The 14254-nt window shown below is 41.7% G+C and overlaps 1 protein-coding gene across 6 annotated transcripts in view; it reads left to right on the top strand.

Annotated features, from left to right (window-relative positions):
• Window positions 1–14254, top strand: part of Csmd1 (CUB and Sushi multiple domains 1) — a 1642848-nt gene that overhangs the window by 1336782 nt on the left and 291812 nt on the right. For 5 of the 6 annotated variants that reach the window (XM_006508931.4, XM_006508930.4, NM_053171.2 and 2 more), the window contains exons 21-23: window positions 2336–2524; window positions 8512–8681; window positions 13271–13427. In XM_006508931.4, the coding sequence (XP_006508994.1) occupies window positions 2336–2524; window positions 8512–8681; window positions 13271–13427 (516 nt within the window). The remainder of the gene's footprint in view (window positions 1–2335; window positions 2525–8511; window positions 8682–13270; window positions 13428–14254) is intronic. The other variant, XM_030243874.1, reaches the window with a different exon arrangement.

Raw genomic sequence — 14254 nt, 5'->3', positions numbered from 1 at the left:
AGACCCAGTGCCATTCATCATAATTTAGAAGTAATTCAGTTTTGTAATATGGTCTCCAAAAACCTTAGTTGTCTATGATTTCCTCTGTGCATAAGATCTCAAGTCTAAATGCCAGAAAAACCATCAGGGGCACTTAGTGATTGTTGTAATATTTGGTGACCTCTCTATATCCCATGGGTAGAAGGCTCCGACAATCTCCCACCGGCAGCTTTGTGTCTACTTGTCACATGGCAGAGGCTCTGTCACTTGTTATTCGAAGTTTATGTTATCTAACTTGGAATGCCTCTCAAAAACAAAAACAAAAGGAACAACAACAAACTCCTAACAATTATTTCTTTCTAATTCCAAAGAATGCTGTCATTATTTTAATTTTACTGAATTTGACTTTTTGATTTTCTCAGCATAAAAGATACTTCCAGGACTGGCTCAAATGCATTGCTTTCTTGAAATTTTACTGTAGTCGAAGTAATGATGAAATTGAGCATATTATCAATCAAAAACTTCAGTCTCCTCATGCTAGTACCTAAGTCTCCCCTCTCCAATTTCCCTAGACGATCTGTTAAGGTCACTATGAGAATTTCGCCCCCCTCTATGTTCTTGCATCTGGATCTCTAATGAATAAAATGGAACACTCTAGAGCAAATTGCAGTGAGGCCCATGGCTGCCTCTCTTGGGCATTACCCGTGGGACTCTGCACTTCTCATTCATCTGTCCCCATCTGTTTTTAAGTTCTATTGCTCCCTGCACACAGCTCACACTTGGGTCTTTGGATTTCTACTTCAGTCCATCTTTGCTGCTGCAACAGAGCATCTCAGATTCTGGGGAAGAGGAAAAATTCCACTGTGCCAGTTCTGGTTGCTGCAAGGTCACAGAACTACATTCTGGCATCTAGCATTGCTTCTCTGAGCTACATCATGAAATGTCAGAAGGGAAGTGAGGCTGCTGTCTTGCCTCCTCCTACAGTGCTCAAGTTAACCCTTCTAGGAGGGTAATGTCCAACACTGATGCAACACATAACATTGAGCCAGTCATTCAAAACAAAGCAACTACAAACTTCAGAAGTTAAATCTCAACCCATCTGTTCCTTTCAGGACCCATTTTAGCCATCAAGCATGTCATGGCACAGAAAATATTGGTTTTGGGTCTTTGGAGCCCTTGTGGGAAGTGGCACATGGGCCTGTTCTGATTGCTTGTCAACATGGGAGAGGGCACCTCTCATGGTGGGATCATCCTTAGGCAAATGGCCCTGACTGTGTAAGAAAACAGACGGAACAAGCCAGCGAGCAAGCCAGTGAACAGTACTCCTCCGTGGTTTCTGCTTCATTTTCCACTTGAGTTTCTACCCGGACTTCCCTCCGTGATTTCACTGTGACCAGGAAGTGTGAGCCAAACAAGGTTTTTCCTGCCCTCAATTGCTTTTGGTCAGTGTCTTATCACAGCAACAGAAAGGGAAACAGAGTAGTTCCTTATACCGTGTCTTGTCTCCAGACTCTAGGAACATTTGCTTGGCCTGAGACCTGGCACTGACATGACTGTAGGGAACGTGGAAGATTTCAGATGGAGCAAGCAGCAAGAGAGAAGAGAATGGGCATCTTCTGTCCCTCCCTCATTGTATTCCTGACTCATAACATCCTAGTCCTTCCAGAGAGAAACAGGAGGACCAATGGTGAACAGTGACCAACTTGCACACACAGTGTGATCCCAACCAGCAGCTGAAAGCGTGAGGCAGACACAGAAAATCCTCTGTGATGCCAACCTTCTGAAGACATATTCTTCACGGGCAGCCACATAGCAGCTGCCACCGCTTTGTTTAAAACTGACTTAGTGCTTGCTTCTGGAATGACTTATAGAAATTTCTAGTTGACAAAACATCCTCCATTGTGTGTCAATAAAACAAGCTTCAGACATTGAAAATAGCTTTACTGGATCCATACCAGTTTTCAGGGGACTTGGCCATGATGAGCCGATGGTTAGTGCTATGCTGGGCCCTGCTCTGCCTTCGGCCCTGTGCCTTCATGAAAAGTGCATTTAAGGAGAATGCAGAGATGCCTTTAGCAGCTGTCAATACAGGAGAATTGATTCCGTTCTCTCAAAGTGATAGGCAGAAATGGCTCATCCCACTTTACTGTATTACACAGATATGTTTGCATTTATGCTGGAGCCCATGGACAAAGGACAGGAATTCATAAGAGAAAAAAAGAGAAAAGAAAGGGAAAAAGGGAGAGAGAGTGGGGTGTAAGGGAAATATCCTGTGTTCTCTCTTTCCCAGTCTATGCCAAATATTTGTGCTGGCTTCCCAGGCCCTATACCCTCACACTGTCTCTTTTGTTTCCAGAATATGACCTGGAGCCCTGTGATGACCCTGGAGTCCCTGCCTTCAGCCGCAGAATTGGGTTTCAGTTCGGTGTGGGTGACACCCTGGCTTTCACCTGCTTCCAGGGATACCGCTTAGAAGGTGCAACCAAGCTTACCTGCCTGGGTGGGGGACGCCGAGTGTGGAGTGCACCTCTGCCAAGGTGTGTGGGTAGGTGGCCACACGCTTTCATTTCATTCATCCATGGGCAGGCGTCAGGAACCAGAGTCAGGGCTGGGCAGGAAGGGCAGAGGCTGAAACTGGCACAGCCTGGACTGAGGGGCGCTGTCTTACTTTTGGAGCTTGACTTACCTCATCTACAAACTGAGTCACTATCAGCTAGACGATTCTGTGGAAAAGGGAGAGCACAGTATATGCCCAGTGTCTCCATGAAGGAAAAATGAGTGTGTGTTAAAAAAAAAAATAAGGAAAGAAAGAAAATGGGGGAAAAGAAAATGCTAGAAGACATACTATAGAAACACAAGGTCCACAGTTGCTGAAAGTCACACTCTCTGTAATGACAGTGGCAGATCAGAGGTGTGGCTTTGCTGTTCCTTAGAGCCCTCCACCGTGGGTTTGTTGTGTGGTTCAGCAAAGAAGCGTCACTGGTGTTTGGGCTCAGAGTTAGCTTTATAGTGTCATCTGTGAGAAGGATACAGCTGTTCCACTGTGCAGAGTTTGAGTTATTTGCAACGAGGTTCTCAGAACATGCAGCCATCAGTGCGGTAGTTCAGAGCAGTGGTACCATACTCCTGTTGGGCATTGTGCTGGTCTGAGGAACTGGGGGAGCAGAGCCACCACTACCACCTTGGCTTTAGCACAAGACTTCTGTGAAGCCTGAAGACCTGAGACACAGACTGTCACTCAGTCCCAACACTCATCAACTCATAACCAGACATCTTAACAGAGAAAAATATGTGCGAGATTGGCCATGTTTCCCTAAGGCTTCCATGTTCACAGAAACGGATCAAAGGGTCATTCCAAAGTCCCTGACCACAAAACAGAGGCAGGCATGGGATCCCTGAGAGAGACAGGCCATGAAACTGAAGCAGGCTTGGGGTCCCTGCAGGAGACTAAATAACAAGAAATTCTCAGAAGGTTACCAGGATATGCCTATATCTCTCCATAGCTCCAAGTCTCTTCTATTCTAGGCATGACTTAGTACTGGTTTGGAGTCCAAAAGTCAGTGAGTCTCAGAGGATCAAAATTCAACTGTAGACAAAGTTAAGTCATCATCAAAAGTGTTTTTCCTCCTCTTCTTTCTCTTCTTCCCTGTGCTATCATCCTTTGCTGAAAAATGACCTCAAGTTTCAAAGACTATCAGAACATTGTTCTGTTTATGTTCTGAAAATTTCTCAGACTTCCTGGGGCTAGAATCCCCATGTTTAAACACTTTCATGGTTACACTTTGCGTTCTTCGGGAAAACCCACTTGAATGAAATCAAGCAGTTGGTCCAGAGACTGTAACATTCATTGCTTATGCTGTTTTGCTTGAATTCATCATTACAACTCTGGTTTTCTTGGTAAACAGGGTCTTGCACTGTTGTCTTACATGAGGAACAATTTACTGAGTTTTGCCTGGAGGTTACTGAGAGATTTGCCTGTCTTGATGTATTTACTTGGTGCTGGATCTAGACAGTAAGCATGGCATTGCCAGCTCTTTTTTATAGTTACAACAACTTAGACACAATCTCATCAGGAAATCTCATAGCTGGTGGATTGCCAAGCAACAGATGCCATTGGCTTTTACCCACCCACAGATCTGGGGAGAGCCACACAGAGCTTACATTGGCCTCTCCTCTATTCTGCCTTTTGTACTTTGCCTGCTGCTGCCTCAATTTCTTTCCAGCACAACAGGTTGCATGACACTGTGTTAAAGAGTCACAAACTACACTGAATCCAACAGACATAAGGCAGACCTTGCACCACCTCGGTATCTGCAGTTGCCCACATTCCTAGGCTTCTGGTTCCTATAACTTCACCAACTATGCAACTCATGATCAGCTCTGACTCTGGGAACTCTGCTCTTCCTGCACTGAGGATCCTGGGTCCCCACTCTGGGAAACTCACATACTTCTTCATAGAAACCTGCTAAGTCACTTCTGATTTTACTCAAAAGGAATCTTCTTTATTATTATTATTATTATTATTATTATTATTATTATTATTACTATTACTATTACTATTATCATCATCATCATCAATACTGTTATTATTTTATTTATTCACTTTACAGCCCACTCACTGCCCATGTCCTGCTCACCACCACCTCCAGTCTTTCCCCCATCCCCCTCCCCTTCTTCTTCTCATAGGTGGGGTCCCTCCTGGGTATCTGCCCCCATCCTGGTACATCGAGTCATCTCTGTGAGACTAGGTTCATCTGCTCACATTAAGGCCAGACAAGGCAACTCAGCTAAAAGAACATATCCCATGAAGAAGCAAGCTTTTGGGATAGCTCCTACTTCAGTTGAGGAACCTTCTCTTAATGATGACCATGACAGACTCTCCCCACCTTGGACTGCTCTTACCCTATATGTCTTTGCCTGAACCAACAAAGGTTTTGAGCTCAACACTTCAGTGTTCTGTCTGTATCCCTGTACCTGTCTTCATGTATCCCCATGGGGGAGGCTTGGACCACTCTGGCAAGTTTGTACCTCCTGTTTTCTGAGTACATGTGCATGCATGCGCATGCACGCACATGCGTGGACACACACACATATACACACACACACACAAACACACACATGCACACACACCTGCACACACACACATACAATGCACTTTCAGATTTTCTGTGGTTCCTTCCATGAGCCAGAAATTTGCATGGGTTCATTATCACCCTTTGGAACTGTAGTTCCTTTTCTGGAACGATAAGAGCTAACTCTTCATCAGATAGATATAACAGACTTCTTTAAACCCTCTTCTGTTCTGGAATCTTTGATCAATAAATACTCTCTCTCCTCATTAAAGTTATGAAAATACAATTGATTTTTCTCTGGCCTAAACTTACGATCCACCCGAATGACTGCAGGATGATTATCCCTTGGAAATGGGTACTGTATAGGATATAGAGAAGACATATTTCAAATGAAGGAACTTGAGATGTAGATTTGAATGAAAAACATGTCCAACCACACTTTCTGGACAAAGTGTTCTTTAAAGTGTTATAAAAACTCAAGACACGATTCTCCAGTGTTCAGTGGTTGTATATTCTTCAGAGATACATAATAAGGTGAAGTATTTTGCCTGTATGTCCAGTTACTCTCCATTATTTTAGCACTAAATTTCGTGACCATTTGGCATTCTTTTTCACTTCTTTAGTTCCTTCATAATTCTTTAATTCTTTATTTAAATTTCAAAAAAAGTTTTGTTTTGATTATTTTATATACTTGTGTCCATATGTATATGGACGTATGTGTGCAGGGTATCTTTGAAGGTCAGAGGGTGCCAGCTTCTCTGAAGCTTGAAGTTAACTGCAATTGTGACCATTTGCATTTAGGTACTGGGACATGCTGGTTCTCTCCAAGAGGGGCAAGTGTTCTTAACTGCTGAGCCATCTTTTCAGCCAAATTTTTAAAGAAAGTTAATAGCTAAATTTTCATTTCTCTCTATTCTTAATAGTTTACTCAGTGGGAGCACTAATTGGGGAAATGGGTTTAGCAGAAAACACCTGATTACATATACAGTCCCATTGTATGCAATTTTTAGATATCTTGAGTTAATATAGAACTTATATTTCACTGATGAGGGCTTCCTCTGTTCTGGACACAAGTGAGCAGCTTGCCTCAAGTATGGGGAAGTAGACAATGTTGCTCCTGTTTTATGGCTCTTTTCTTCTTCTGCTTTCAATAGCTCTGTTCCAAAGCGTGCATTATATAGATGAAAATGAATTATTACTTCTGACCATTTCACAATGGTCTCAGAGGGTCCACTATAATTTGCACAAAATTATAGTATCTGCAGCCACATATATCTCCTCCCAGTGGTTTCATGCCCAAACCCCAGTGACCTGTATGACCTCTCATCGTCTCCGTGTTATGCAGATGGGCCAGTCTCTGAGATGGCTTAAGCCTGATTCCAGTTTAAGCACCAAACAGGCAGCTTGGACGATTATATTCCACATAAACAAATCTAAAAAAAAAAAAATAGCTTCTCCAGTGAAATAACCTTCCTGTGACTGAATATTTGCTAGTCCACATACATGGCATGTGGCATGTGGCTTGTGCTTGGCTGTCAACCTCAGCCCGCATCTGAGCAGGGTGCACCTGCAGGTTTTCATGCTTAACCTTGTAGGAGTCCTACACTGCAGCAGCTGTCACAGGAGAGAGACACTTGACTTCATATATTGATGCCACTGTATACCGAATGAATAGAAGGATCAACTGGTCCCCTCAATCATGCCCAATTTTATTTTAATTAATTTAGTTCTAAAACTCTCAAAAATAATCCAATTTTTCATTGCTGTTTCATTAGGTTCTCTATAAAGATGAAAGAGATTCATATCAAGGGATATTATATTCAAGCACTTTAGAGAAATATTAAATGAACTATTGAAAGAATTTTAAAAGACTTAAAAAGGAAAACACTTAATTGCTGGAATGATGAAGTGGATTCCTTGAACAAAGCTCAAAGAATTTTCAACACATGGATCAGTTCACTTGGCAGTTTCCTGAGCATCTGACTTATAAATGTGAATGCCATGTTTTCTATGGCGATTCCCCATGACATGGAGCATCAGGGCTCAGGAACCTCTCAGGCACTTTGGCATATTACAGTATTTGTTTGTTGTGTCCATCTTTGCAAACTGAAGGCTTAATTTTTTTTAAGTAGGCTATGGCAATCTACCTAAGACTGTTACTCTTCAGTCTGTAAAAATTCTCTAACTGGCAAGTTCATAAGCATAAAAGAAACAGAAATAACTTAGCAGTGTTGGTCTACTGTTACAGAGATGACTTCCAAGTCTACACATTCCACTGTGTTATATAATCTCTCAATTGATAAATGGGACTAAATAATATGTAAATAAATGTATATTAATATTCTATGTAAATTGCAACATAGATGAATGGATGGATCAATGCAAAAAAGAAGTAATAAAAATATATACATATATGATAAATAACTGGTAGACAGTTGATACAGCATTCATAGATAGAGAACAACATAAACAAATAAAACAAGCAAACACAATTCTCTTAAAAACCTGGTAGTGTGAAGGATATGGAGGCCAGGGAAATCTTGTTCCATCATGATTAAACCAGGAAAGCAAACAGCTTAAAATAAAGCTCTAGGCAGTTGATGTTACAGAAGCCTTGGCCCCCAGACACACTGCCCATGCAAAGATGCTGACTGATGATGATGATGGCAACAATGGTGGTAACGACAATGATGATGGTGACAAATGATGATGATGGTGGCGATGATGATGGTGACAAATGATACTGATGGTGATGATGATAATGATGGTGATGGCAGCAGTGGTAGTGGTTGTGGTACGATTTTTCAGTAGTCAACATTTCCCCTTCAACATTTTAGAATGGAAGGAGTTATTGGCTAAAATTACTCACTTCCATGAATGAGAAAACATATTGTGACCTCAGTGGCTTTTTCAGGCTTCTCAGGAAGTTGGGTGTCATGTACTGTCAGCTTAACTTTGATTAAAGGTATTTTGTTTCAAGTAAATTTGGTTCTTGTCCCATGAAGAAAGGGGACAGAATTCTATCCCTGTCATCAAATGCTCACCTCTCCTTAAAAGTTCAACACTAAGCCATGAAACCTAAGCAGAAGAAACTTATATCCACATAGGAGTAAAACAGAAATTAGCCTGGGCAAATGATGAGTCATAGAGAAGGTATGGTGAAGTCACCACGGTGCTGCGAGCATGTTGATTTTATTCTTGAGCTACAGCTAGTGGTGTGCAGGGTCAATGTAGTAAGAACCATGTGGTTACTGTAACTAAGAACAGTCTGAAAGTAAGATGGATGGAGTGTGCCTCCTGCTGAGGTGTAAAACACTAAAATTGTGCATTTGAGGGTATCCTTGGCAAGCAATGGTACATGGTTAGAGGTGGGGTGGCCATTCTGTTGGAGTTTTTAATCTATTTTAATCAATAATTCCACTTTTGAATCCTCTTATTTTTAATGTCCCATTTATTTTAGCTGAATGTGGAGCAAGCGTCAAAGGAAATGAAGGAACATTACTCTCTCCAAATTTCCCATCCCATTATGATAATAACCATGAGTGTATCTATAAAATAGAAACAGAAGCCGGGAAGGGGATCCATCTCAGAGCTCGAACCTTCCAGCTCTTCGAAGGAGACACTCTAAAGGTAAACTTCTCTGTAGGTTGAAACTGAGGCTCTTCTTCTCATGGAATCTATCACCAGACTGATGGATCTGATTGCTATTGTCCATCTATTTATTTGTCTGTGTGTCTGTCTATTTGTGTCTATCTCTATGTCTATCATCTATATACTATCTGTCTATTTACTATATATCAGTGTCTCTTTTATCTATATGTGTTTTTGTCTATCTGCATTTATTTGTTTTTTATTATCCATAATCTGCCTATCTATGATGTATCAACTAGCAACTAGTTATCATATATGCACATACATTAACTCTTTCTTGTATTGATCAATCCATTCATCTATGTACCAATTTATATAGAATGTTAATATACAGTTATCTACATATTATTTAGTCCTATATATCAATTGAGCAATTATAACACAGTAGAATATGTAAATTTAGAAATCATCTCTGCAATATTAGACCAACACTAAGTCATGTATCTTGGGAATATTATTAACTCAACACCTAAATTCTTTGTGTGTGGGAGCATGCAATGACACTGACTTTTCTGGCTGTGCTAGTGTTATCTGTAATGTATAATAATAATAATTAATAATAATAACAATACTTATAATGATAATAATAACAATAGCTGACAGAGCCCATCCACTCATTTCCCTAGTTATGTTTAGTTGTCAAATGTGGTCACTACACTTAGACTGGGAAGGATCTGGTATAGTGATGAGAGGAACCCAGCACCTGTCTGTAGACATGGCACTGGATGAACAAGAATCTTACCACCGAACAGTAGTATACCAGCAACTCTCTCTTCAGATGCCAGCTCTAGCAGAAATATACTTAACACTAATATTTCTCAAGTAACTCACTCATCACCTGTAACTGTTTCAAGAAATTGAAGACCTTCAAGGACCTAGGCAAGAAAGGCAGCCATTGGCAGACTTTACCCCAATACCATGGAAAAGAAGATTTGAGGGGGAAAAGGTGCACAAACCATAGAGCTTGCCTCCTGCTCCCTCCAGAGTAAAGGGAGCAATTTTCCAGGTTACAGGGCTGATTTGCGTCAACAGAACAGTATGTTGACAGCCTTAGGTCCTTCCAAAGTTCTAGAGTTTGTGAGTTTGATTCAGCCTCATGAACACAGCAAGGGCACCTCTCAGCTGTTGTGACTTCAACTCACCTTAAAGGACTGAGTCACTTCTGAGGAAAGAGTAGCCACCGCCCTTCCAGCATCCTTGCACCTGGAGCTGAATGCGTCCCTCTGGGCTTCCACTCAACTTCACAAGGAGTGTCATGTGTGGGTCAGAGACTTCTATATATTAACTGGCCTCCCTTCCTCCCATGCCCAAGGGTGTTTTCTTTTTAATGCCATAATTTAACAGAGTCACTTTTTTTTCCTGGTATTTCTTTCAGTTCTATAGACTTTCACAGTCTCCTGCTGACATCTTGAAGGGCTATCATTAAGCCAAGAAGCTAGCAGTCTCCTTAAAGCAAAAGTTAGGGTGCAAGTAAGGAGTTTCTAGACTCTTTGATAACCTTAAATTTAGAAGTCACTATGCTTTTAGATAAGCTTTTAAGTAAAACTTAAATATGTTCAGTGTATGGGTGATTAGAAACAGAGTGAAATTCATGATTGGAGCACAAGCAAGGAAATCATGTCCATGTTGAAACTTATTCATCGTAAGTAAGTAAGTGACAAGGGGAGGGAGAAGAGGGTGGGGAGGGGAGGAGGCAGATACAGGAGGGAGAGAAGAAAGAGAAGGAGGAGAAGGAGGAGGAGGAGGAGGAGGAGGAGGAGGAGGAGGAGGGGAAGGGGAAGGGGAAAGGGAAGGGGAAGGGAAAGGGGAAGGGGAAGGGGAAGAAGAAGAAGAAGAGGAAGTGGAAGAGGAAGAGGAAGAGGAAAAGAGGAAGAAGAAGAAGAAGAAGAAGAAGAAGAAGAAGAAGAAGAAGAAGAAGAAGAAGAAGAAGAAGAAGAAGAAGAAGGAGAAGGAGAAGGAGAAGGGGAAGGGGAAGGGGAAGGGGAGGGGGAGGGGAGGGGGAGGGGGGAGGGGGGAGGGGGAGGGGGAAGGGGAAGAGGAAGAGGAAGAAGAAGAGGAAGAAAGAAAGAAGAAACAATCTTGCTTACCACATTTAATTTTAATCGCCAGGAAATATTGGGAGCCTAAATGCCAATGCATTTTTTTCACACTTCATTGAGGTTTACAATAAATACTTCAGGTTTAAATAATATGTTCAAAGTTAAATCATTTTATTAGGAGCACGGGCTGTTCACACTTACCTTTCAGACCCCTAAGACCTATCAGAAGGGACTTTGATTTCCTTTGCACACTCACAAGCATACACAGTGTGAATAGAGGACAGAGCTCAGTGACTATGTAAACTCTATGCAAGGAAGTGGGTAACTCAAAAAGAGCTCCAGGGCTCAGCTCTGTAAGCCAGGAAAGGCTCTACATGGATGCTCAGCTGTGACTCCAGATATCACATAATGTGCTACGACCTATGGGCTACATTTCTATAGACCTAAGAAGCAATTATATGCCAAGATTGGGATAAGGGGTTGTGAGTTCCTTCACAGATCCTTATACCATGTAAAACAAGAGACTCCCAAGTGCTTTTCCTGAACACCACAGACTTGTGAGTCTGCTGCTGGTGGCTGAGGAACTCGGGCTACTGAATGCCCTGATAACTAGCATAGCTCATCTTTTTTTTCCCCCACTGTGAATTAAACCAACTTTGAGCTCCCATTTCACTCTGCAATCAAAAAGCCCTGGCTATTATTCACTGATGGCCAGCTGCGTGCTCATGATCTGAGTGCTCATTCAAGGATGTTCACAGCTGAGCACAGAGTACCCAGATCGAGTGACATGGACATGGTTGGATGGCTTGCTGTCCAGGGAATGGTGGGATTTACACAAGTGTTTTGTTTTGTTTTGTTTTGTTTCATTTTTTATTCTTGATGGTGTAACCAAGAGGTCACTGTGAGTAAGTTGCTGCTCATGAAACCACTGGGAGTTTGTCAGAGGACTCCAACCTGCTCCTTGTAAACAGGGACTCAATGCCAAGCAATGGAAAAACCTGTGTGTCCTTCCACCTTTGCCACCACACCTCTCCATGAATTCCTACACATAGAGAAAGGCCTGGTGTCTTGGGGGACCCAGAAGCGTGCAGAGGACTTGCACATAGAACCTGTTATTGTTTTAAGTGTAAGAACTCTCCTTATGTCTGGAAGTGCCACAATGTTTATTCTTAGAACACTAGCTTATGATCATAGCCTTTCAGTAAGGAGGTGGTATTGGACTCTACAGCTTAAGTATTTCTGTATTTAATTGCAATGAAATAAAATTAGCTTAATTTTCTCTATGCATTTTCTTTTTAAGAGTATATATAGGTATGGGTGAGGCTTTTGAGCCACATAGGGTTTATGCATGGATGGAAAGGAGATGATAGGGACTAGAAGTTAGACAGATTCCCAGGCAGATGTATAGAAAAAAAAGGACCACAAAGTATAAATAGGAGAACCTTCCAGCTTCTTTCTCACCCTTCTAACCTAGGATAAAGAACTAGTAAGCCTTCTATTTTGCCAGCAGGGCTCTCCTTCCCGCCAACTGGTCCAGACTACTCATCTATGTTCAAGAATTGCCTAGGCATGTTTAACTGAAGCTGTGAGCCTATCAGCGCCCATTCCTTTGTCTAAACTGACCAATGCCAAAGAAGGGACAGGAGACCTATCCCAGGCCTCAGGAAACACTTAACCCACAGCCCTCAAGGGAAATGGATTTTGACTTCTGGATTCTTTTTCCACTCTGTGGGGAGTCCCTGTCTGTCTGTCTGTCTGTCTGTCTGTCTATGTACCTCTATGTATCTATGTCTGTGTGTCTGTCTCTCCTTTTCTGTGGATTTGTGTGTGCTTCACTTTTAATAAAGCTCTGCTACATTTCAGGTTTGTTTTTTTCTGCCTTCAAGTTGGACAGTTGGTTGGGAAATAAACCTGACCAAAGCTTCTAGCTCATACATTGGTCTCTGAGGATGAACAGCAACAGGGCTAGGCCAGATGTCAGAAGATGTTGCACACATCTCTAGAGACCTTGGACAGGTTCCTTAAGAAAAAATGGACGCTATTCAAGACAATCTAAGGCATTTTTAGTTTTCTTTCCTTGTGACCTTCATCCACAAGGTCTTCACCTCTCAGTGAGGGAGGTGAAGGACCCCATTCCTACAGCACACCACCAACACTGGAAAACAAGAGGCTGCCACACTCCGTGTGACCAGAATATCCAGGATAGAGTCATACTTTGACAGAAAGAGTGCCATGGGAATAGGGATGTGTGTCCCCAGCTCTGCAGTAGTCTGATAAAGTATCCTTTCAGGGTGTAGGGCTGAAAAACAAATAAAACGGGGCAAGGAATCTTCTGTGTGTGGTGTTGATGGGAAAGGTAAAATGGAAAGAATTAGGTTATTTAGCCTCATCATCCATCTCTGTTTCTGTAAACTGAGTTTCAAGTTTTGAATGAAGCCACATTCTTAAAGTTAGAAATGGCTTGCTAAACTCGATGCCTAACGACAGGGCTTTAAAGAATTGGGGACTCACTCTGTCTACTTCCACTAGGTTTACGATGGAAAGGACAGCTCCTCAAGGTCACTGGGTGTCTTCACAAGGAGCGAATTCATGGGGCTGGTGCTCAACAGCACCTCCAACCACCTGAGGCTGGAGTTCAACACCAACGGGTCGGACACCGCCCAAGGCTTCCAGCTCACCTACACCAGTGAGTAGCCCACGGCCATCTACACACTTTAACTTGGTTGTCTGGTTAGAATACATCAAAGACCTCGCCTTACAGTGAATTTATTTGATGGATTTCTTTGCTCAGTGTACCATGTGTTCTGTTTTATTTATCTCCACTGTTTAGCAGGAAGTAACAGAGGTCTTCGTTTTATATTGATCTATATAGAAGACTTCCTGTTTTAATAATAAATCAGCTTGGCCTGAAAATGAAACATCTTGTGACATTTAGAGGCAGACTGGGTATACAAGTACAGATTTTGTGTAGTGAATATGTTCAAAACCTGATGAACATGCATGTGAAAGATTTAAAGAGAATATTTGATATAATTAGCATAATCTTTGAATATGTTGTGTATATATACATGTATAACCATATACATATAGGCACATATATAAATACATAATAACTGAGCATATTATAGATTTACAGAGTATATGTTATACTATATAGTTACAGTGAACATCTCAGCTTGTGACTGATTCCCAGAGCTGCTGGCACACTTACCTGCAAACATTTATACCACTGTACTTAAAAAAGAAAATATGTTCACAGGCTGATATTGATAGAAATAAAGGCACTGGCCAGGAGGATAGGGAAAAGGTCAAGCTTGGACCAATTTGTAATAGATATGTAAATTAGTCATCTGTTAAGGAATTATTATTTGTGGAGAGAACATCTTGTGTATTGTATGGATGCATCACTTGTCAATTAAAAAGCCTGTGACCTATGGCTTACACAGGAAATAGAAGGTGAAACATGGGAGGAGGAAGAATTCTGGGAGAGAAGTTGGCAGGGATCTTCGGAGG

The sequence above is a fragment of the Mus musculus genome, chromosome 8 (genome assembly GCF_000001635.26).
Source record: "Mus musculus strain C57BL/6J chromosome 8, GRCm38.p6 C57BL/6J".
NCBI lineage: Eukaryota > Metazoa > Chordata > Mammalia > Rodentia > Muridae > Mus > Mus musculus.
This window is presented reverse-complemented; position numbering and strand designations above follow the sequence as displayed.